We start from the raw sequence: 24746 nt of genomic DNA on the forward strand, positions 1-24746 counted from the left end.
GGAATGCACTCAACTTGAAGGTGTGTGGCTTCACACACCAAACACTGTCAAGATGTTGCTTTAGCCTTGATTCAATTTAACAAAAGCGCAGAACCTAATGGCTGTATGGTCTTTGACATAGCCTGCCACTGATGGACAGGGACTGGCCAGCCATTGTTCCTTCTCATCTCCAGGGACTGACTCAGTTATCTCATGGCTCACTTCTATGTCTTTCCCACAGTTGTAAGATAGCAAAGAGAGGTCATATGTGAACTTGACAATCCAGAGTGTCAAAGATTCTTTGAAGGGGTAATCTACTATTTACTTGCCTGTCATCTCTCTACCTGTTGGCACCAGCTACCCTGACTCTGAGAGGCCCAATCACCTCCCCCAAGTTCATTATCGGTTTTCCCGGAGACCATGTCTCCAGAGAGAAGGGATACAGATGGTCTTGGGGCCCAATGCCACATACTGTGATACTCTCTGCATCCTGCAATAATAGACTGTTATTTCACTGTGTGCAGATGCACAATCACAAGCCCATTGTGTGTTGGGCTGGAGCACATATGCCACCCATTTGCCTGCCTGGGCACCCTGCCCTGTTCCCAGGAAGTCCTCCCCAACTGCAGAATACCACACTAGCTAATTACTGGGTACTGGGAAAGGAGCCACTAGAAACTGTGTCCCCTTCCTTGGCACAACTGATGGGCTACCTCCCACCCAATGACCCACCGCCCACCACCCCGTCCTGCCAAGCTGTTTCCCATAGACCTCCTGTGCCTTCATCACAGTGAGACAGTTAATGCCAGAGGGAAGCACGCTGGAGAAGGGCATTCTGGGAAGCCAGCAATGCACAATAACTTTCTTTTTTTAATACTTGACTGCTCTATATTCAAATTCTGTTTCTCTTCCACATCTAGCAAGACTGAAAACTTGGGAGTATTGTGTGATTTGTCTAACCCCCATATTCTCTGGTGTAGAAAGAGATATCTAGAAGACCACCTTTTGGATACTGTGAGGACTCCAGACCTCATGATAATAAAGTTGTCATCATAAAACCGCCCCTCCACCCCCAGTGCTTGGTGATCATCAGTAGTTGGTGACCATTGTTCATGATAAAGTTTATTCACTAAAAGGGCCCTGGAAAGAGGAGGGGCTTGAAACAGACTGATTCCACAAGCGCCAGGGATTAGTGGGGTACATACAGAGAGGTTGTAATAGTTTCAATTGTCAATTTCACATAGCATAGGCAGTGGTTCTCAACTTTTGGATCATGATCCCTTTGGAGTTGAACAACCCTTTCACAGGGGTCACCTAAGACCATTGGAAAACATTTACATTAGGATTCATAACAGTAGAAAAATTATAGTTATGAAGTAGCAATGAAAATAATTTTATGATTGGGGTCACCACAACATGAGGAACTGTATTAAAGGATCACAACATTGGGAAGATTGAGAACCACTGTGACAGAGTCATCTGAGAAGAGAATGTCATTGTCTAGGTCAAATAGTGCATGTCTGGGGGGGGTTATCTTGTTAATTACTGAAAGACCTGCCCACTGTGGGTGGCATCATTCCCTGGGCAGGAGATTCTGAACTGTAGGAGTGGTGAATGAGCACAAGTAAGCAAATAAGTGAACGCACACATTCAACGTCCTATGTTCCTGATCATGGATGTGATATAGCCAGTTCCCTCCAGCTCCTGCCTGTGAGGTCCACCCAGTGATGACTATTACCTGGAACTGTGAACTAAAATAAACCATTTCTCTAAGTAATTTTTGTCCAGGTATTTTATCATGGCAACAGAAACTAAACTAAAACAGAAATTGTTGCCCAAAAAGAGATTGTTGTCATGATTAAACCTGACCACGTGGCTTATAAGCCTTTGTAATTGTTTTGTGGGAGGAATGTAGAAGAAATTGGAATTTTGTGGGGAAAAAAAAAAGCTAATGCATGTTTTGGGCAGAGCTTAGTGGGCCATCTTTATGGAAGTTTAGGAATGCTAAGAAAAACACAGTGAAAGAGCATGTGGTTACAATGAGAACAAGGATCCTGTAGGGGACTCGGATGGGATCATTCATGTGATGCTGTGGCCAAGACTCCAACTGCATCCTACCTGTGTCCTGAGAGTGAGTGAGCTTGAAGTGATGAACTCATTTGTCCGGCAGAAGAAATTTCAAGGTGGGATAATGTTGTAACTGCTTTCTACTGCTGTGCTAAAATACCATGACCAAGGAAACTTATAAAGAGAATGTTTAACTTGGGGCTTATGGCTTCAGAGGGCAAGAGTCCGTGGTGATAAGACTGAAGGCATAGTGACAAGAATAGCTGAGAGCTTACACTTTAATCAGCGAGGGGGGGGGGAGGGAGGGACCAGGGAATGGAGTCAGTCTTTTGAAACTTCAAAGCATGCCCCCAGTGACACACCTCCTCCAATAAGGTCGCATTGCCTAACTCTTTCCCGTTTCACCAACTCAGGACCAAGTATTCAAACATCTGAGCCTGTGGGGGGTGCGGGGGCAGTCTCCTCCTGGCTGTCCTAAGGCCGGTGCTGGAGAAGCAGCTGACAGATCAGCATGGCTGTGTAGAAAACTCCTGTGCTACCCTGGGAGAATGGGAAAGTATCCATCCTCTGAGAAAAATCCTATACCTCAGAGAAGGCTCCATCTTTTGAATATACAAACTCATTTAAATGAGAAAAAAACCCTAAGCTAAAGGGGTTCCCTGCTCCTCAAAAGTATCTGCTTAGAGGAAAGTCCTCTGTAGTCAGGACTGACTAGAAGCTGATCCAAGGATCTAGGTAGCATCTTGAGCTGGCAGCAGAATTTGGCAATGGCATCGGTATTGTCCATGTGGGTACTGATTTTGTAGGCATCAAAGATGCAATATTGAATGGCTCACAAGGTGCAGCTGAGGCAGGGCTGTGTGTGGCAGTTGAAGACTCTATGGACAGAATCTGAGAAGCCATTATGGAAGTTCTGAAGGTGAAGCCTAAAACTGCCGTGGAGACCCCAGCACTGGAGATGCCGGAGACAAAGGGCCACTCTCTAAGGAGAACTGTAGGTGTGGGGTGGGGCCTAGGCTTCACAGAGAATCTGTGTGTGCTATAGGTAGCAGGGCTAGAGAGGTAAGTAAGGTGGGCCATGCCTTTGGAGCCCAGCCAATCACATGGCAAGCCTCAGGTGATGAACATGGAGATGCTGAATTTGGCGTTTTCCCCGCTGGGCTGGTTCTTCATTTTTCTTCAGTGTGAAGATCCAGTGGCCTGAATCTTCCATTTTGAAATAAGAACATGTTGGGAGTGTGTAGTTTGGGTTTTTGCTGCGGGTGGAGAGGTGGTGGGGGTATAGGAACTTACAGTTAAAAAGACTTTGGGGCTTGTATTAGAATTTTTAAAGCCTATGGACTTTTAAAGTTGGATTTTATGTTATGAGATAAACACAAGACTTTGGGAATAAAGGAGGGAAAGTTATGGCTTAAAAGTGATGTGTCTGGGTGTCAACTTGACGAGGGGTGGAGCTGTGATGGTTGGCTTTGGTTGTCAGCTTGATGCAGTATAGCATCATATAAAGAGAGCATCTCAATTGCTTAGATCAAGTTGGCCTGTGGGCATATCTGTGGTGGATTATTATCTTAATTACCTTATCTGAGGTGGAAAGCCCCATCCTCTATGGGTAGCACCATCCCTTCGGCAGGGAGATACTGGACTATGTAAGTGGAGACAGGAAACTGAGCACTGGCATGCATGTATGCTTTTATTGCTTTCTGTTCTTAATTATGGATGTGATGTGACCATTTCCCTCAAGCTCCTGCAATTGTGACTTCCCCACAGTGGCAGAATATAACCTGGAACTTTTGCTACATCAAGCCCTTTTGGAGCTGGAGAGCTGGCTCAGGAGTTAGGAGCACTTGCTGCTCTTGCAGAGGACCTGGGTTTGATTCTCACCACCAACTATTTGTGGTTCTAGATCCAGGGGATCTGACCTCCACAGGCACTAGGTATGCACATGGTACACTTACATACATGTAGGCAAAACACTCATACACATGAAATAAAAATAAATGTTTCAGATTAAACAAACCCTTTCGTCTCCAAGTCACTTCTGTCAGCATTTTTTTGTCACAGCAGCAGAGATGAAATTAAAAAGAATCTTGTAACCCATGAGTAGCCCTGGCCCTGGGGTAGCTACAGGCCGCTCTGTTCCCTGGACTGAAGAGGATTTTCCTTACCCTCCCCTTGCTTCACACAGCTCAGCCACACCTGAAACAAACCCTCTTTGTCCATTGCTCCTGCCAAGCTCTCAAGGGTTCTTCTAGAGCCAGCCTCTCCGCTGCTAAAGAACACCTTGGGAAAGAAAGGCAGAGTGAGCCAGGAATGAGTGGTCCAGAATGAGTCCCACCACCAACATCCATAGGTTCATTATGGTACAGCGTTTGGTTGTTTTCTGTCTGTTTTTATTGCGTTTTAATTATTCATGGTGGAGGGTATACATGCAGAGGTCGGAGAACAACTTGTGAATTCAGTTCTCTCCCTCTGCCATGTGAATCCCAGGGATCAAACTTAAGGAGTCAGGCTTGGCAGCAGGTGCCTCGCCTACAGAGCCATCTCACTCACTGGCCTTCATTTGTCTCTTGAGACATGGTCTCATGCCATGAAGGATAGCTCTGAACTTGCTACACAGTTGAAAACGACCTTGAACTTCAAATCCTCCTGCCTCCAAGCGCTGAAACAGGTGTGTGCCACCATGCTCTACCTGTCTGTGCAATTCTAATCACATCCTACCATTTTGCTGAGCCTCAGCTCCCATCTTTGAATCAAGAGCCAGATAGGGAGCTTCTCTAAGGTACTTCCAGCAATGACATTACTAGTTGAATGACAGGCAGACCTGACCCATTCTATGTCTGTCCCTTGGTGTCGTCTAAGGTATAGATCTATTATTGTATGAGGTGGTCCTCAGAGGACAGCAGGGGGTAGAGTCCTTTGTGGTGAAACACATTGTGCCCTGCTCTTCTGGGCCCCTGGAGGCCAAGCTAGGTTGCCCAGGAAGTAAGTACCTGGGTAGGGGCTCAGATTGCAAAAATACATGGTGACACTGTCTACCATCTCACAGGGATCCAAGCCAAGTATAGATAGCGCATCCACCAAGCATGCACCGTAACTACTGAGTGCCTAGAGCTAAACCACTCCAGGCACAGCAATGCTCTCAGCTGCCTGTGCCAAATCCCCAAGAGCAAGGCATCCATCCACTAGAATAACTCCACTCCTAATCCCTCACCCCACATGGCCCATTATCCCCCTTTCTTTCAGGACACTGGGACTCTTGCTGAGGACAGGTGACAACTGTCCAGATTGCCTCAACACTGGGGTTTCCACTGATACACACAGCAGGGCCCTGCACCTCACCTACACTGAGCCTTCTTCCCTGGGAGGACCTAGGGCAGAATGAAGCTACGAGCCTGGCCCCTGGCTCTGCATTCTCATCTAAGGGAACAGGTACATGCTGGAGCTGGAATCCCAGCTATGTGAATACAGACAAGTTAGAACTCTAACACCCGTGACTCAGTTTGCTTGTATGGAAGCTGGTGTCAAGTGCACCTGCCCTGCAAGATTGCCCTGTGCCTTATAGGAACCTGTGTGTGAAGCAACTGCCCTGTACTGTGTGTCTACTACAGTGTGGTTATCTGTATAGAGATGTTGCCCGCTTAGCTCAATAATGAACAAACCACAGGAACACTTTGAGGAAAAGTAACTGAAAGGAGGTCCCATCCCAGAAGCTTCCTTGGCACATCATTATATAATGGGTTAGAGTCTGTTTGGATCAAGGAGGGGTATGTTTATTCTCTAGAAATTCTGCATCCAATTCAGACAGATGCCAACTCCAGAGAAGATTCTCTTGTGTCCCTCTTAAGAACCCTGGAGAGGGGGCTGGAGAGATGGCTCAGTGGTCAAGAGCACCAACTTCTCTTTTAGAGGACCCAGGTTCAAATCCCAGCACCTACAGCTCACAATCATCGTAACTCCAGTTTCAAGGGACCTGATGCCTTCTTCTGGCCTCTGAAGGCAGCACATACACACACACATGGTACTTATACACATATGCAGTGTTTCTCAGCAAACTGCTGGCTGGAGCCCAGGTTATGAGAGATTGTGAGAACTCCCTGGGTGAGTCTAACCTGAAATCTACTTTGCCAAAAGGGCTCTAAGGTTCTTCCCAGGTGTCCCTGGAGACTGGGAGCCTGGGATCAACTTCCAGGCTTGATCCTGGGAGCAGACATTAGAGTAGACTTTGTGTGTAAGTGAGAAAAGACCATGACTCACCTCTTTTGTTGTGTCCATATTCATAATTAATTAGGTAAAAGGAAAATTTACTGGGTGGGGTGGCACCTTCCTGTAATCCTCTATCAGCCAGCAGGTAGAGGCAGGAAGATCAAAAGTTCAAGGCCAGCCATGGCTGTAGAGTGAGCTTGAGAACAGTCCCATACATGTGATTGTCAAAGCGCGGGGAGGGGGGGGATTGAAGAAGTGGAAATGGAAGAACCCTGTCTAGTAGAGTCTTCGTGGTGGTGGAAGGTTCTAGGCTGTTCATCACAGTAGTTCTGAGCCAGGTATGGCTAATAAGTATATGCAATGCGGCTAGTGTAACTGAGGCTCTAGCTTTTCAAGTTCATTTACAGTTAAGTTTAAATGTAGAGTCCCATATGACTTGTAGTCCCACAGTGGACAGAGTACAGATGTCAATCAGTCATAAACACTGTCTATGCCTGTGTACTTCCATACCTCTCTTTTACTAGCATCACCCATTACTTTCAAGGTGACCTTCTGTCCCCGCTGTCTATGGCCACAGCTAGACAACTACTAAAAATGCCCTGCTCTCCTTCAGTCAAGGGATGAGCCCAAGACCCAAGCTATGCCAGACTCTCCTCTCTGGGACTCTGACTCTGGGTTTAATGTCACAAAAATAGAAAGTAAGGACTAGGGTGGAGGTATTTGCCTCTAACCACAGCACTTGGGAGGCAGAGGCTGGCAGGTGTCTGTGAATCGAGGCCAGCCTAGTCTACCTATCAAGTTCCAGGCCAGCCAGGGCTACATAGTGAGACTCTGTCTCAAACAAACGTGAATCAAAGAAGATTGGTAAGAATGCCAACGTCCTAAGTCTAGAACTGTAGTCTAGAACATGATAGCAACAGCAATGTGTATAATATGCACCTTATCTTCATCATCAAAATCACTGGTACCCAGTGGCTCTGATGTACCAGCACCTCTACCAGAGACACAATCCAGGTGGCCTTTATTCATCTGCAGCATGGAACTCATGACCATCTTACCTCTTCCAGTCCTGCTTTGAGACAGAGTCTGGTGTAACCCAGACTGACCCTGAGTTCACTATATATCTGAGGATGGCCTTGAACTTCTGATTCTCCTGCCTCCACCTTCTCAGAGCTGGTATTACAGGTGCGCACTACTGCAACTGGTTTACGCAAGGCTGGGGATGGGACTCAGAGTTCCAGGGATGCTAGACAAGCACACTTCAGCTGAGCAACAAGCCCCATCCCTTCTTCTGGAGGTTGCATTTGGATAGCAAAGGAGATCACGGTCATAAGCACTTTTAACCAAAGTAAGGAGATACCCATGCCTCTTACAATTGTTGCTCTCAGGGCACAAGTTTGAAGGAGTCCTGGGAGGGTTTGATAAGAAACCAGGATCTGTTCCCAGTTCACAAGCTGTGCAAAAAAAGGCAAGACCCTTGTCCTCTGTGGGCTTTTGTCGAGACTGAGACACATCCCTTTCCAGGTTCCCCATTGCCTAGTTAGTTTTTGTTTTTGTTTTGTTGTTGTTGTTGTTTGAAATATTTTTACTCTTACTCTTTTTGCTCTTTAGCCTTTTTGTGGGGCCCACCATCCAGCACCCAAGTAAATCACACATGGAGGCTTATTAACTATGAATGCCGGGCCTTAGCTTGGCTTGTTGCTAGCCAGCTTTTCTCTTCTTACGTTAACTACCTTTTGCCTCTGAACTTTTTCCTTTTCTTCTGTATAACTTACTTTCACTTAACTCTGTGGCTGGCCCTGATGTCCTCCTCTCCTTCTTCTCTTCTTGCTCTCGTTTCTCCTCTTTATACTCTCTGCCAGCCAGCCCTGCCTATCCTTTCTCCTGCCTCGCTATTGGCTGTTCAGCTCTTTATTAGACCCTCAGGTGTTTCAGACAGGCAAAGAATCACAGCTTCACTGAGTTAAACAAATGCAGCATAAACAAATGTCATACACCTTAAAATAATATTCTACCACATTTCTCCCTTTTTTGTCTAAATAAAAAGAAAGGTTTTAACTTTAACATAGTAAAACTATATACAACAAAAACAGTTATCAAGTAAGAATTAATTTACAATATTCTGTCCGTTTGCATTTCAGAGAAATTATTATATCATCTATCCTATCTTAGTGAATCCAAAGTTCTATACCTAACTTACTTCCTATCATAGCTAAGGAAAACTGCAACTATAACTATCTAGTCTTCAACTCCATCAAAAGTACCAAAAGGATATAATATTATTTAAGTAAACAAAAAGTATGTTACAAGCAACTTCCAAAAACTCTAAAAAATGACAAGAGACATCTGAATGCCTGGACAGTCACCTAAAGTTCCTCTGCAACTTTGGGGCATCCATCTTCAGCCTATAGGCCCATAGTATCTGGCAGACTTTTCAATGAAGCAAGAAATTTGAAAGAGTGTCCTGCCTATATTGGCAGTTTGTTAGTCACTTTCCTGCAGAATGTCTGGCAAAGTTGAGCAGTAACTTTCCTGTGGGTCCTGCATATCCAGTTTATATAGCATACTGTCAAACAGTCAAGGCAAAAGCAATTTCTTGACCAAACGGCTAATCTTGCCACAGTGAAAGCAAACTCCATAAGGAGTTTCTTTGATGCCCATCATCCCTGAAGTAAATTGGTGGTGCCAGGAGCAATGTGTCTCGTTGTCATGAAAAGCCCTTACTTAACAAAACCTTTTAAATGCCATGTTCTGTAGGTCTTTGAAAGGTTTGGAGAATATATATATATAAAATCTGGAAAACATACCTAACGTATCTACAAATTTAATTGTTGTAGATGACTAACTACTGACCTGTGTTTCTTGATTATCCTAAATAGTTCATAATAATAGCTTCCAAAACTAGAATTTTACCTTACATTTTCAAATGAACTGCCTAGGTACTATACCTCAAACAAGAGCAGAAACATATAGTCAATATGTTGTAACAAAAATGACCTTAAATTGGTATCAATATACAAAAGTCCTTTAAACAAGAGCAAACACATATAGAGTGTATCAAAATTGTATTCCTATACCAAAATCCATGCCAAGGCAAAATATCTGAGATTAATCATTGTTTTATCCTGTATTCCTATATTCCCCTAAATTATAACAAACATCCGAGACTCACAAAATAACCACAAGCCTCCTACACCATTTATTGGGAATGTGGGCATAGTGCTCTCTAGACTGCTTCCGGCTGAATGTGAGTGAAGGCATCTTTAGGGTTCCCAGAGGGAAAATTTGAGATAATGACCAAGTCCTGGGAAGACCTTCTAACCTTTATTGGTAGATATCACTGTCAAGTTCAGGGGGTCTCCCTTGATCAAACCAGAACTATGTCAACCTGGAACGAATCCACAGTCTTTTGTTTCCTGTGGAAACAAAAGCAAAACCACTTCTCCAAAGCATTTTTGATTTCCATTTGACAAACACGTTTTCTGACGTTTTTAAAATTAAGACATCCTTAAAATATCTAGGCTGGTTTATTTCCTCAGTCCCTTTGTCAATTCATGTCTGTTAGTAGCTGTTTCTTGCTTTTCGGCAATAGCATACAGGATCCAGACTCCCTCTGTATTTCCCATCTCTGAGTGGCTTTTTATCTTAATATTACTTTTACTGTCTCTTTAAAGACTGTTATTTTTTTAAACTCTTTATTTCTTTCTGTGACTCTCCATACCCTTTTCTTTCTTCCTTCCTTCCTTCCTTCCTTCCTTTCTTTCTTTCTTAAGACTTCACACATTGTAAAAACACACTGGAATCTGTTTAAACCCCCCCCCCAATCTGGACCTCTTTTACTGCATATCTTTTAGCCTCTTATGATAGCACAAGCAAACTAATTTAGACTATTAAGCTACACCTACATTCAGGCCTTGTGTTCCTGCCCCTCAATGATGGACTATGACAGGAAGTATAGAACCAAATTAATCCTTTCCACCCTAAGTTGCTTTTGGCCAGGGTCTGATCACAGCAACAACAATGACATTAGAATAGAGAGGATACCTTCAGCCACCTAAAGACACACACACACACACACACACACACACACACACACACACACACAGGGCCCCATATCCCAAAGGTTCTACTACCTCTGAATAGCACCATCTGGGGACACATTGGTCTGGGAGCCCTTCATTATCCAAACTTTATCTGTCAGGAACATTTCTCCCAGATGACTACCATTCATTCCAACTACTGTTTAAGGGAAAGAAAGTCTTAAGCTGCGAATGCATCTATAGATGGTTGGTTAAGTTTTTTGTTTGGGAGTTACATGCAGATCTGTGGTATAGGGGAAGGAGAGGGTGTGTGGTGTCTACAGAGCCCATGTGCCACACACAGCCATCAGCTGTACTTATCTGGGCAGGTCGACACTCCCCAAACACGGCTTCCCACTCTTATGTTGCTGTCTTGGTCCCATGGTTGGGAAAGCTCTTATCTCCAGCCAGATGCCAGGGATTGGCGCATCCAAAGCCAGAACTAGGGGCACACTCCCTGGATTCCATGCAAGTAATCGAATGAGACAGAACTACTCTCAACCCCTACAAATCCTCCCTTAAGGAGCAGCTCCAGAGGTGCCAAGTTCATCCATTGTGATCATCTCTGGTGATTGAAGCCTACAAAGGGAAGAGATTTACAGAACGTTCGAGAGGAAAAAGGGCATGAACACCATCTAGAACTCGCGGCTTCCAGGTCAGCCTTCTTGATTCTATATAGCTGAGGGCTGCCCCTCCTCTATGTGTCTGTCCTTCAGGAAATTCCCAACCGACCGCCACAATTCCTTCCGCGCCAGGGATCCCCCTAGGAGTTTTGAGCTCTGTGTGGCGGGTTGTAAACTTCCTCCGCAGCTCTGCACATACTTCTCAGCACACTAAGAGTGAGGTAAGAAAGGAGAGGGAGTTCAGGCATCCCTGCGATAACTTGTAGCTTCTGGGCAGTGGGGTGGCGGCAGCAAGAGTACCCGGAGGGAACACGCTGGCCCTTTAAAGGGGGGGACGGAGCGCATGCGCGGCATGGGCCAGAGTCGCGCCTGGTGGGCGGCGGGAGGCGCTGGGGACCCGGCTGGCGGCAGCTGTGGCTTCTGCTTCGCCGAGCCCGGCCGCCGCCATCGGCCCATGGGCTGCACCTTCCTAGGCTGCTGCTCCCCGGGTATCGGTGTACCGGCGCCCGCCAGGGATTTGTCACTCGCCGCCGCGGGCGGAGCCTACGGACCTGCCCCTACTCCCCGCCCGCCCAGCTCGACCCAGCCTGGCCGCCGGAGCCCCAGCGCAGCATCCTCCGGACTGCTCATGCTGCAGCTGGTGGAGAGCGGCCACCCTGCCGTTCAGTGACCCCTGGTCCCTGCGCGTCGCCCTAGCCGCTCCCCACGATGGCTGAACCTGGGGCCCCACGTCCCGCTTTGGCTCGGCTGGGACCGCGCCGCGCCAGGTGCCCCCGGCATCCCCGCTGATCCGCTCCAGGCCGGGGATCTCAGGGCTCGAGAGCCCCGAGCAGTCGCCTCTCCGCCGCACCCTTCCCCTCCGCCCTCTCCGTGCTGTTGCCCGGGGCTAGGGGACCTAGACAAAGCCCCACTTTGTGCGGAAGGCAGGCGTGGAATGTGCGCGGCGGCGCGTGCCCCCTCCCCGCCCCGCCAGCTGCGAGTCTTGGCTTCCCGAAGGGTCGCGACAGAGAAGTCGCCCCCGGCGCCACGCTCTCCCCCTGCATCCCCGATCCCCCGGGTCCAGACTAAGAGCTCATGCGGGCCCCCTCACTATTTCGTAGAGGAATTTGTTCTCTCTAAAACTGGGAGTGGGCACTGGTGCCTTGGGGCTCCTTTTCAGTGTTGCCGCAAGAGCTATCTGGCCTCAGTCTCCCCATCCCCAGGGCCGTCACTTTTCTCCTCTCAGCCATCCTAGATCGCTGCGAGTCATTGTTCTCGCTGCCAAATGGGGGTGCTTTGTACAGGCTGCCAAGTTGGGGTGTGTTCTCTTCATCCCGTTTTCCAAACAAAATAGGGCTTCTAAGGCGGACCCTGGGCACCCACCTGGTCATCCCTCCAGGTTGATATGCTGATTCTTTCTTACTAAATAGTATTTTATTGTACAGGAGCCACGCCCTGGTTTCTTAAAGGCGCCCGGCACTGTTTGGCCATGTGTTATCTCTATAGCCAGCGTGTGGGAAACCTCCTGTGAGGCACTTCTTTTTCCCGCCTCCTGATATATCCTCCCACCCTCGTCGAGGATTTAGGGATGCCAGGGGGAAAGAAGGTGGTCCCGAGTGGCAGCAGCGGTGCCTCCCCAAATGCAGCCGCAGCTGCCGCTGCTGCCGCCCACTCTGGCATTAAACGTTTGGAAACCAGCGAAGGGGCTTCAGCTCAGAGAGACGAGGAACCAGAAGAGGAAGGAGAAGAGGACCTACGAGATGGAGGTGTCCCTTTCTTCATCAACCGAAGTGGACTGCCAGTGGACGAGGCCACCTGGGAAAGGATGTGGAAGCATGTGGCCAAGATTCACCCGGATGGAGAGAAGTTGGCCCTGCGGATCCGTGGGGCCACGGACCTGCCCAAGGTAAGACACGAAAGGGGCAGGCACAATAAGGGGACCATTGGTAAGGTAAGACTTAAAAAAACAAAACAAAACAAAAACAAACGAAAAAAGCATATGTAGGTGGCGCCTGTCCAGAACTTTCCAGTTCTTTTGGAGTCATTTGATGCTGGAGCTCTGGTGTCCTGTCTCTAGGAGGCCCTCTGCCAGGCTTTCTGAGTAGGACCACGGATGAACTGGATGAACTGGAGAACTGGTGTGGCTTGGCATCTTTTTGGCTCAGGACACTTGACCAGCCTGAATGACCGGGGTGGGGGGGGAGGGGGGAGAGTGTAGGACTTTGTATGGTGAGAAAATATTTTTTTATATATTATCTGCTGAGTTTGACCAGCATTCCAAAGGAACTTCAGTTTTGGTTCCCTTTTCAGATGAGAAACTCAAAAGGTCCGTGGGAAGTGACAGCGCTGGGATTCAGCCCCTGGTCTTGGGGCTCCAGATGCTCAGCTCTGTTGGATGTCAGATTCAGGGACACTCGCAGTCACTGCGTGGAAGAGAGGAGCTGAGTGTTCCCCTGCATTGACTGGTGCTACTCTACCACAACAGTGCCTCCATGGTGTTGCTCATGGGGAGGCTCTGTCTCATTCATCTTTGTCTTCTTGAGGGCTCCTGTGTGCCTGGCACAGGGCGGGCACTTGTGTGTTTGCTAAATGAAAGGACATCTGGGTTGTGTTGTGGTGTGGTGTGGTGTGCGGTGCGGTGCTATACTGTGTGTGTGTGTGTGTGTGTGTGTGTGTGTATGTGTGTGTTAATGTTTATGTTCCATCCAAGGAACATGTACTGAGGCCATTGGTCAAAAGTCAGACCTAAGGCTTAGTCCTGAAGTAAGACAGAATAGAGTTACTGACAAATGGAGTCTGGGCCTGTTTTCCTTTTGGCATAGCTATCAGAAAATGGTTGGCGGGGGAGAGGGTTGATAATCTGAGGTTGAAGGTGCTGCTACTACTGCCTGATGTTTCCGAGTGGGAAAAGCTAGGCTGTCGTTGAATAGCCACAGCATAGTCCTCTCACTTATTTAGCTAATCTGAGCTGGACATTGTTTCCACTCTCTTATCCTTAAAACGAACACTGCGCCAGACATTCTAAAACACAAATTTTGGGATCCGGCTTTGGTTTTTGACCTTGGGATAAATTCCAGGACAAGAAAGTATGACATCGAGGGATTTAGGTGTTGTTTTGGATCACCCGCCTGCTTGTGTGAGCTCAAGGCAATCCCCTCCAGCCTGCTTGAGCTACAGTTTTCTTATCTGTAAAATGGGTTGGTGATGGAGAGGGTGATATGAGAAATTGGGACATTGTGAGGAGGGGACGAGATGCCACCCAAAGTATCTGGCTGATGAGGCCAGGGCTACACACATGCCCCACAGTATCTGTCCCTTGCGGTTCTGAATTGGACCAGAGAATGGTAGAATGGTCACTGCTTTGGAGGACTCAAATTATCCGTGTCTTCAATAGTGATTGGTCAGTAATGTCATCTTCAGGCCTATGCTCAGGAAGGAAGGAAGGGCACGTTTGAAAGGATGGAGCTGTTTGTTAGAGAGGAAAGTATGGAGACAGGAGTATAGGACCATGGAGAGAATTTTGCAACTTCTCGTCTTTAAGCCTTTGGGAAAGAGTGGACATGTGATTGAGGGCATAAGGAAGCATGAATCTCAACTGGCAACTTGGCCCAGGGAACCCTTAGGGTCCAGGAACATGGAGGAATTCCTAGAGGCCATGGAGAGGAGCATACTGGATGTCATACTGTGAGTTGCATAAAGGCCTGAGCCTGGCCTGTCCCCTCCCTGGTGGCCTTCTGCAGAGGCCATGCTGTCCATAATGGGCCCGTGAATGGTTTTTTAGGATACGCAATGTCTTAACAGACCATTTGAGCCAAGCATTGGAAGATATCTAACATAATGATCCATACATAATTTTTGGCATCTTTACAGGAAAGGGAGAGATATGGGAACAGCAAGTTTATGGCAGCTGCCAGGAGGGGCTGATATGTGTTTTCCCCTCCCTCATTTTACTACATCTTCCCATGCCCCCACCTGGGTTTCACAGACAAAGCCTCAACAGGAAGCGGGATCCACCGCAGCCAGGCAGTGCAGTAAAAGGCCATGCTCTGCAGGGGGAGACACCATGTTTTCTCATCCTTGCTATCTCATAACTACTTATGAGATGAAGGTGTGCATCATCCTTGCCCCTCAGCATCCCCAGCTGTCAGTGGATCAGTGGCAATGCCCACTTTATGGGGATGCTGAACTGATGATGGAAAGCCTGTAAAACCTCATTAGGTGAGCATCTAATAGGTCCCCAGTGATGCATGGAATGGGCATGCAGCAAGCCACAAGCGCTTGCATTATCTGCAAGAGCTACACCAAACATTAACAGTTTCTAGAAGAATCCAGAAGCCAGCAGTAGGCTACACTCCTTTGTGAGAACCTCTGCTAATTGTTTCCAGCTGCCAGACCTTTTACGGGGTCTGCAAGCATTTACCCAAACTGCTGAAGACTTAGCTGTGGCTTTGACCGCTGAGCACCTGTAGATGGGAATCCAGACATCTCTAGAGGACCAGAGAGCCCAAGGCAGTGTGTGCCAGACAGCCTTTGGCATACATTAGTAGGCAGGTGTTGGGCAGTGTTCTGAGGTGTCTGCTTGCAACGGCTCAGTAATGTCCCCAGGCAGGTTCTGTTACTGCACTTTTATGAGGGAAGTTCATTCACCAATGAAGCATTCTGAGTCACAACTGTCAGGAACTTCACTGAAATCATAGAGCTAGATTCCATAGCACAGCAGTTCTTCTCTGGTCATTGCTAAGTCTCTCTGACTCACCTCCAAGTCCAGCCACAGGTTCTTCACCTTCCCTAAGCCTTCTCATTGTACTGGGCTGAGGGACTCTTCAGTAGGAATATCCTACAACCCTGCACTGACTGGTTCCTGGGTCGAGCTTTGCCCTTGGTGAGGTGGTCTGAAGGTCATGCTTAGGATCTTAGGGCATTTTAGTCCCTTCTTGCAGAGGTGTACTAGCTGTTTCTGTCCTACCTCCCACCCCCATACCCGATACCAGGGTGGCCAGCTGGCCCCTCGGACAGATCTAGTGTGCATTTGGTGCAGAGCGATCAGGCAAATGAAGGCAGGGCCCATCCTGAGCTTGTCTCCTGCGGGCAGGTGGTTGTAAGTGATGGTGCCAGTTTGAAGATGGAAGTGTGATGTGAGAGGGGAAGTAACTTCTCCAGGCTGTGGTCTCTGCTGCTGGAGACTGCCCAGACAGGAAGCAAAGGACCCTGAGGAGAAGAGGGAAGAAAGACATGCTAGACTGTCTCTGAGCCAGGGCCCGCCCTTCCTGCATCTCCACAGTATCTGCTAGAGACACAGTCCTGGTCTCCCACCATCTGAAGCAGCCCAGAGACAAGTGTGTGGTGATAACTAGCGTGCCACTTCCCTTCTTGACAGAGCCGACTCACTGCCACGGTAGTGCTTTCAAATCCTCTCTGGACCCGGCCTCTGGACTGCTGAACAACCTACCAGGGAGAAGTCCTTCCTCTACCATACAGCCCCACCCCGGTGTCCCACCCCATACTCCTCCCTTTTAACCCCACCCTTACATTTACAGCTAGGTGGCCATGGGCACCTTGGCCTTGGAGGGCCCAGTGGCAGCCTACTGAGGAAAGATAGGAACAGGCCAGTGAGATGTGGAATGGGTGGGGAAAGGCTGCTTTGAAACAAGACCTGTGCCACACTATGTTCTCTCTCCCACTGCCACACACCTCGACAGTTGGGGTTGGTGCTTTGGAAGATCCGCACACCTGCCCTGCCATGGAGATGGGTGACATCCATTACTGAGGTTATACCCACCTGTCTAGGACAGATCCCCCTGGCTTAAGGTACCACCTGGTAGAATGGAATACTAAGAAAACCAGTTTTAGTCCAGTGCTCAAGCCAGACTGTATCCATTGCTCTAATGAAATGCCTGAGGCAGGGCACTATTGAAGAAAGGAGGTTTATTAGCTTGCAGCCTTAGGGGCTGGAGGGGCCTGAGTTGGTTTAGACTGTGGAGTGGTCTGATGACAGTGGATGGCATCATGACAGGAGCGTGGGGAGGCAGATCACATTGGAAGCAAGAAGCCAGCCATAGGAAGAGGGAGCTGGGTTTGCCCCTTTGACGATGACCCTGAGAACTGCTTCTGCCTTTCCAAGGGGGTACCTCCAGTAGCCTAATACCTTTGTCTAGGACCCACCCCAAGGACAGAGTGTGTAACACCTTTGCCACATCCAAGCCGTAGGCCAGGGTGAACCCCCAACCCAGACAAATCAACCCCAATACAGATATTCTTATTAGACATTAACAATGCATATTTTAAATATAATATAGTCAGTGGATCATCCTGTTTTTCTAAGATGATCTAACCACATAAAATTGCAAGGTCACCATAAGCTCCACATTAGAAGTACAGTCAGGTATCAGGGTTGGTTGAGCTGAGGGCCTAGGAGGAGGCTTGGGAAAGAAGAGCTCCCAGGGAGAGCTGCTCAGAGTAGGAGCCTCCCCTGGGTGTTGCTCTGGGGGGCTGGAAGCTCCAGGGTGTGACTATCCATGTGACAGAGCTTTTTTCTCCATCTGTCCCTAGATTCCCATACCAAGTGTGCCTACTTTCCAGCCGACGACGCCCATTCCTGAGCGCCTGGAAGCCGTGCAGCGCTACATCAGGGAGCTGCAGTATCCTCTTGAGTCCAGAGCTGTAGCCACCACTTAGTGACAGCCCCAAAGACCAAGTGTGGCCTAGAGAGGGATCCGCAGGGCTGGCTCCCTCCCACCTCCAAAGCTGCCATTCACTGGTATCTCTGTTCCCTGGAGCTGTGCCTGAGTGCTTCTCCAGTACAAGCTTCCCTGTGTGTGTGTGTGTGTGTGTGTGTGTGTGTGTGTGTGTGTGTGTAGGAAGAGAAGGGGGTTCCTAAGTACCTTAATAAGAAAAGGGGGTACCAGATGTCATTCATCCTGCCCCAGCCAAGGGACAGAAGCAGCTCTTTGGGGTCATTGCCATGATGGGTTTGGGAGGATGGAGGAGAGGAAGAATCTTTTGCTCCAATATCCACATCTTCGAGTTTTCTCCTACTTCTTGGCATTCTTCTTCCCTGGCAGCAGGCTACTGCCTTTTGCCTCTGTTCTGGGCCCCTGGAGCTTCTGCCCAGCAGCCATGTGTCCTGGGTTCTGGGTCCCTTACTTGCTTGTTCCTTGTGGCTTATACATCTTGCTTATAGTACCCAAGACCACCAGCCCAGAGGCTGCACAACACAGAATGAGCCGGGCCCCCTCCCCACATCAATCATAATTAAGAAAATCCACCATAGGCATACCCACAAGCCAGTCTGGAGGGGGCATTTTCTTCATTAAGGTTCCCCTGTCCCAAATGACTCTAGCTAGAAGGCACAGGGGAGGTGGGTGGTCCCTCTAGCCTTCTTGGCTGTTTGGAAAATCCTACACTGCCAGGAGCTGTCCCCAGCTAAGGCTGCTTTCTCAGCCTTACAGGGCTGGCTGCCCACTCACTGTCCTCCTATCCTGAGACAGGAGGACAGGAAAGAACAAGGGAGACAGCCAAAAAGTGGGGAGGGAGCTACGAGAGCAAGAAGCACACCCATGCTGTACCCCATCCCCACTTCCCAGAGAACAAGGCCTAAGCATCTCTCGTGGGTCTTGGTGGCAGATGTTCTAAGGGGTCCTTCTGTAGCCACCCTAGGGTCTGGGGTAGCAGCCAGGGAACGAGGCAGGCTTCCAGACCAAGCCAGGAAGCCCTTAACCACTATCTCCAGGTACAATCACACAGGGACACAGTTCTTTGAAATTAAGAAGAGCAGACCTCTGACAGGGTAAGCACTGGGCTTCCCGGGCTCTCAGGGTTCCCCCACCTCCCACTGGGTTTGATCCCAGTAGGGAACCTTGGTGCTGGGTGGTTTGCCTTTGAGTGACAGTTTAAGAAGTCAGGCGGGGACTTTCCGGCATGGGATGGGGGAAGGGTGCTACCCTGGGTAAGGAAATCCCAATGAGATAGCCACCCAAGGGAAACCTGAAGGAGCTAGTAGGGCAGCCCTCCTTCCCAGCTTGCCCAGTTCAGGATAGATAGGTGCTGTGGACAGGGAGAGGAGGCGGCCATGTGGGCTAAGCAGAGAGGGGCCTTTTCCTTTCCTTTACTTGAAGCCTCCCATGCACCCTGCACTTCATGGTACCTACATACTTACCCAGTTTGTCCTTGATTCTTCTGGTCATGAAGTCGAAAGTCCAGATCCCCCACCCCACCCCCCAAAAAAACTGCTTCCCTCACTCCCTAGCCTGCCATGACTCAGCATGCAAACTCAGCATGCAGACTCAGCATGCAGACTGAATCTCTTATTCTGGACAACTTGTTTTATGTTGCTTATTTACTTAATTGGGGGAGGGGGTGATGGCCTGAGTTGCTTATTTATTTAACTAATTGCCCCATCCTAAACCCTTGGCTTGAACCCACCTTCTCTGATCCCAGGCTTTGCTCTTGGCTGTGTACTGGTGTCCCATTCCATCCTGCCATTCATACAGGAGTCCCAGACAAAGCCAGTGGCCAAACTGAGTCCCCAGACCCCGAGGCCAGAATGTTTCTAAATGTCCTAATTTAGACTGGCGGTGGTGGCTCATTCCCTTAGTCCCAGAACTTGGGAGGCAGAGGCAGGCAGATCTCTGAGTTTGAGGCCAGCCTGGCTTACTGAGTGAATTCCAGGACAGCCAGGGCTACACAGAGAAACCCTGTCTTGAAGGGCAGAGAGAGAGAGAGAGAGAGAGAGAGAGAGAGAGAGAGAGAGAGAGAGAGAGAGAGAGTTAAGTGCAGGGTCGGCTGTCTTCCTGAGATCCTACATCCAGACTGCAGAGAGTACTTTCCATCAGTTAGCAAGTTCTTTGGGCAGCTGTGGTTAGATGAGGAGTGTTTAGTGTGCTCAGGAAGGGACAGCATCCATGTTGAGCTCTTCCCCTCCCCAAGCCCCATTGACCCTGGGAAGGCATAGGCTCCTTGGGTCCTGCCTCCGTTCATGCTGCCTTCCCCTAGAAGTCTTTGCGCAGGGGCCAGGCCAGGGAGGAAAAAGCGAATGGAAGGAAATGGCCGAGAGAGTGGGCCCACTTCCTGAGCTCCAGGGCCGACCTCCTCACCCCCTCAGACTCTAGACTTGGGAGGGGGGAGGAAACAGCGGGCCTGGGAGGACAGCGCTTGGAGGGAAGTCTCTGCTACAGTCTTTCTGGCTCATCCCCAAAGGGGGCCTGAGTGGGCAGGAGACCAGCTCTGCACAGCTCCGCCTCCCTTTCTCATAGGCTGATGGACCTGGCCAAGGAAATGACCAAAGAGGCTCTGCCAATCAAATGCCTGGAAGCTGTGATCCTGGGAATGTATCCTTCCTAGAGCCTGGGAGAGTCTGGCTCGGAGCGACCCAGCCTTGGCTGCCTGCTGTGGAATGGGAGGGTCCTAAGGGCTCCTGGTCTCTCTCTGGTGCTAGCATCTCTGGGTCTCCAGTTTGGAGTAGCCTCCCTAGGAGGGGCAAAGTCTGCTAAAGGGGAGATTATTAGGGAGTTCGTTGTCTCTGCCTGCCTCCTCTTATTACCTTGCTAGGCCTGCTGCAAAGCTCGTTTCTTGAGTCCCAGGACAAGGTGACCCTGTTTCTAGAACTCCAGAGCTGGGTACAGTGTTGTACCCTGGTTGTTGCGCCATTTCTAAGTCTGGGAGAAGCAACTGAGAGGCCCGCTGTTGACATACCCAGATCGTGCTGATTTACAGAGGAGACCGATAGGGTCTTGGAAGCCGAACTGCTGACAAAGATACACAGGGTTTCTCGGACAGCCCCCCAGGGGCAGAGGTGCACCTAGGAAGACTGACAAGCCCCTCAGGGGAAGCAGCCCTCTGCAGGGACCCCAGTCAGGGCTGGGGCGGGAGACAGGTATTTGTGACCAGTTTGTCTGGCTTCAGAAGATGACCGATTAGGGGCTCCTTGGCACATATACCATCCTAGCCTGGCCTTTCCTTAACTCACTGATTCACCAGTTACCTCACCAACAGCATGCCCACCCTGGAACGCTTCCCCATCAGCTTCAAGACCTATTTCTCAGGGAACTACTTCCGCCACATTGTGCTGGGGGTGAACTTTGGGGGCCGCTATGGAGCCCTGGGCATGAGCCGGAGGGAAGACCTGATGTATAAACCTCCAGCCTTCCGCACACTCAGTGAGCTCGTGCTGGACTACGAGGCGGCCTATGGCCGCTGCTGGCATGTGCTGAAGAAGGTAAAGCTGGGCCAGTGCGTGTCCCACGACCCCCACAGTGTGGAACAGATCGAATGGAAGCACTCCGTGCTGGACGTCGAGAGGCTGGGCCGGGAAGACTTCCGCAAGGAGCTAGAGCGTCATGCCCGAGATATGCGTCTCAAGGTTAGAATAGCAGTGGTCCCCAGGGCCAGTGTCACCTGTTTCTTCCTCTTAGGCTCCTCTCCATGCTTTCACAGGCTTGCCCTGGCCCATAGGGCCTGCCTGAGAATGACTCGGGATCAGACATTACTCACAGAAGTCCTGTTGACGTTGAACCCTTGGTGGGCAGACCAATAACGCTAGGAGGAAGGGAGTGAGCTGTGTTTGCAGTCATAGGTCTTTGACATGTGAAGGACACTGTACCCGGGGCCTGGGCGGTGCTTTGAATGGAAGAAGCAGTGTCTGGCCTATCAGAATGTGGCAGGATAGGGTAGTGAGCAGTCCCCACCTCCTCCGTCCATCCTGACTCCTGACTCCTGAGTCCCTGCCCATGGTAAAGGGCCAGGAGATCAGCAGAAAGGGGAAGGTCCCCCATGGGGAAGACAGTGAGCTTGGCGGCTCCTCCCCATCTTCCCCACCACTCAGTTGGTGCTGGAGATTGGAAGAATGTCTTAGACCAACATCAGTAGACTGAGATCCTGAGGAGTTAGTTGGCTTCCACAGCCTTCCAGCAGATAAGATTGGAGAAGGGACTCTCGACCTCCCTGGGCCAGACATCACTTTACCCAGTGGTCAGTCCCTCTCTGAAATGCAGCCTTACTGCACTGTGACCTGTGCCTTCAAATCCCTGCGGTTAACATTGGCTTCCCCTAAGGTAGATGCTGCTGCAGGCATGCATTACAGAAAGGCTCTTCTGTGCACTCGTGGGGTGGGGGTGGGGGGGCACTCTCTTCTCCCAGCCTGGCGGCCCCGCAACCCCCTTGTTCAGTGTTTCCAGGTAGCAACAAGACGTAGATAGAAATAGAGCCTATATAGATGCCTTCTTGAATGCTTTTGACTCAGTCTGACCAGAGCTAGATTAGATCCCCATGTTGCTTCTTTTTTTTTAATCGCTCCATAGCTCTGGGAGGGAAGGAAACTCAAAGTGGGCTGACCACACTACATAAAGGGTGATTCTGTTTTTTGTTGTTGTTTTGTTTTATTTTTCTTGTTTTGGTTTTGTTTTGTTTTCTGAATCAGAGATACAGCTGCCAGTCTGGCATCTGATTGGCCTGAGATAGTGTCACGGTCAGACAGGTAGGACCTGTCTCAGCGTTTGCCATATCCGCATCTGGCACACTTACCTTGCCTGGGTAAAAAGGCCTTTCTTCAGAGGTGATTTCCAGTCCTATGATGGCCCAGTGACAGCTCCTGCACTATGTTCAGAACCCCCCAGGGGGTAGACAGCCCTACCAAGGATCTGCTGCCCTGGTGGTTTATGCCAGGGTGACCCAGAGACATGCAAAGGCCACCCGAGGCTTTGCAGTGCAACAGTGCCTAGGGCAGCTTCTAGGGCCAGTGGCTCCCAGCGGAGCAGAGTGGGCAATGGGGCAGCCCAGAACATGCTTTTTCCTCCCCATCCAGATTGGCAAGGGGACAGGCCCTCCCTCTCCCACCAAGGACCGGAAGAAGGATGTTTCCTCCCCACAGAGGGCCCAGTCCAGCCCCCACCGCAGGAACAGCCGCAGTGAGAGACGGTGAGAAAGGAGACCCCCAAAAGCCTCCTTCCCTTCCCCCTCCTCTCCTGGCCCCTCCCTCTTTCCTCCTTCCCATCCATTTCTCTTTGAGAGGTCACTCGGGACGGGACGATGGACCCTTGTGTCTGTTGACATTGCGTACAGCAGTATGGTGCCATTTCCCCAAGGAAAATGCCCCTCAGCTGTCTCCGGTTACCCTGTGCCTGGCCAGGTCTGAAGGAGGCAGCAGAATGGCCTGAAAGGAGGGTGGGCCCAATGGGACTCACACAGGGCCCTGAGTTCTCCTCAGTGTGCTGAAGGGGCTCATCTATAACCCAAGGCTGCATAGTCAGGAGAGAAGGTTTAGAACACACCTTTTGCCCTATGGTCTGGGTTTTTTTTTTTTTTTTTTTTTTTGGTCTGTGTCCAAATGGCAAGATTTGCTATTTAAATGCCATGCCTTTTGCTCTGATCCCCTCTCCCACATACCATTCTGGCTCTTGCTTTAAGTATAATTGTCCTGAAGTCATCTGTCCGCTATGAAGTGAGGGTGCTGAGCAGAACTCTCGCGCTAAAATACCCATCATCCTGACTTTGATCTAGGAGGCTTTTGTAGGGAACCAATTCTGGGTTGTACTTGAGGCAGCTACCCACAAACTATCAGTTTGGTAATTGTCATTGAAGAGCAAGAGGCTGTGGGACAGCAGGGGATCGTCTAGGATGCCCCATTCTGACCAGCTGAGGTTCCAGAAACACTCCATACCCGCTGCTGCTGCTGCTGCTGCTGCTGCTGCTGAAGACCCCTTAGAGGGGGAAGCCAGCAGGGCAGTCCTCCACCCCTCCCTCCATCTCCCTAGTAACCAGTCCTTCTCTTCTGTACCCTCTGTTTTTCTTCCTGCAGGCCTTCGGGGGAGAAGAAGCCTGCAGAGCCCAAAGCCGTGCCAGACCTCAATGGGTACCAGATCCGGGTGTGAGGCAGATGCCAACACCCCCAGGCCTCCTCTGCTTCTGGAGACCCTGACCCATCTACTTCATTCAGGCAGGGGTCGGTGATGGGATGGGCCGGGGGTGGGAGGCAGGAAGGATGCCTTGCAAATCAGCCCCCAGGTGACTTTCCCTCTCAACTTTGGGGCAAGAAGCAGTTAGTATTTTATTTGGAGTTTTAGCCCTTCAATTGAAGTTAAGGTATTTGGAGGGAAAGGCACGGATATACTGGTCGCTGTCAAAGCGTGCTCTCTCTGAGTACTGTGTGGCTTGGGGAGGACTTGCTGGTTCCGTGGGACCCTTCTTTCAGCAGTGATCCGGGTTGGTGAGCCTCACCAGCCTGTGGGGTGAGGGTGGGGTGGGGTAGAGATGGAGAATCATGACCCAGAGAAAGGGAAGCAGGGTAGGGTTCCCCTGAAAAAGGTCCATTTATTCCTCAAATCAGGAACTTGGCAGAGAACACGTCTACCTATGGCCCAGGAGAGCCCTCAAGTCAGTGTGACTCTTTAGACAGTGCTGTGCCCCACCAACACACACACACACACACACACACGCACGCACGCACGCACGCACAGGGTTAGGCTCTAGGTGAACCAGGAGAGACCATGCAGGGAAGAGTTCCTGGCCCCCAGCACATTGCTGGTTCAGTCTAGTCTTAACTATTGCTGTAGCCCGGGACCTCCTTGCAGAAGGGCTTTGCTGAGAGTCCAGAACTGCACAGGGCACACCATGACCTTGAGAAACTGCTGGGCATAGGGTAGTTGAGTCGGGCCCTCTAGTTGTGAGTGGGCTCTTCTCTCCTGTTCTAATAATCTCAGCCCTTGCTGGGGAAACAAGACCGGACCAGGATGCCTATACCCCAGGCCCACTTTCCCTGCCTTAGCTGCCCATTTAGGCTTGGGGTGGCAGCCAGCCTGAGCAGTCTCCGTGGCCACTGGCAGGG

At 49.8% G+C, this 24746-nt stretch overlaps 1 protein-coding gene across 1 annotated transcript; it reads left to right on the forward strand.

The window, feature by feature from the left end:
* The first annotated feature begins 11839 nt into the window (after positions 1–11839).
* Positions 11840–24021, forward strand: Vash1 (vasohibin 1). The gene is made up of 7 exons (XM_051196088.1): positions 11840–12836; positions 17480–17568; positions 18660–18716; positions 20182–20256; positions 20906–21287; positions 22728–22840; positions 23721–24021. The coding sequence occupies exons 1-7, from the start codon at positions 12519–12521 to the stop codon at positions 23791–23793; spliced, it is 1107 nt and encodes a 368-aa protein (XP_051052045.1). The 5' UTR covers positions 11840–12518; the 3' UTR covers positions 23794–24021.
* Positions 24022–24746: the final 725 nt, after the last annotated feature.

The sequence above is a fragment of the Phodopus roborovskii genome, unplaced genomic scaffold (assembly GCF_943737965.1).
Source record: "Phodopus roborovskii unplaced genomic scaffold, PHOROB, whole genome shotgun sequence".
NCBI lineage: Eukaryota > Metazoa > Chordata > Mammalia > Rodentia > Cricetidae > Phodopus > Phodopus roborovskii.

Excerpts from the sequence above, each read along its gene's own strand:
- Vash1 (XM_051196088.1), top strand. The coding sequence starts at position 12,519 with ATGCCAGGGGGAAAGAAGGTGGTCCCGAGTGGCAGCAGCGGTGCCTCC. Across the intron at positions 21,288-22,727 it reads CCCGAGATATGCGTCTCAAG|ATTGGCAAGGGGACAGGCCC; the intron begins GTTAGAATAGCA and ends CTCCCCATCCAG. Across the intron at positions 22,841-23,720 it reads AACAGCCGCAGTGAGAGACG|GCCTTCGGGGGAGAAGAAGC; the intron begins GTGAGAAAGGAG and ends TTCTTCCTGCAG.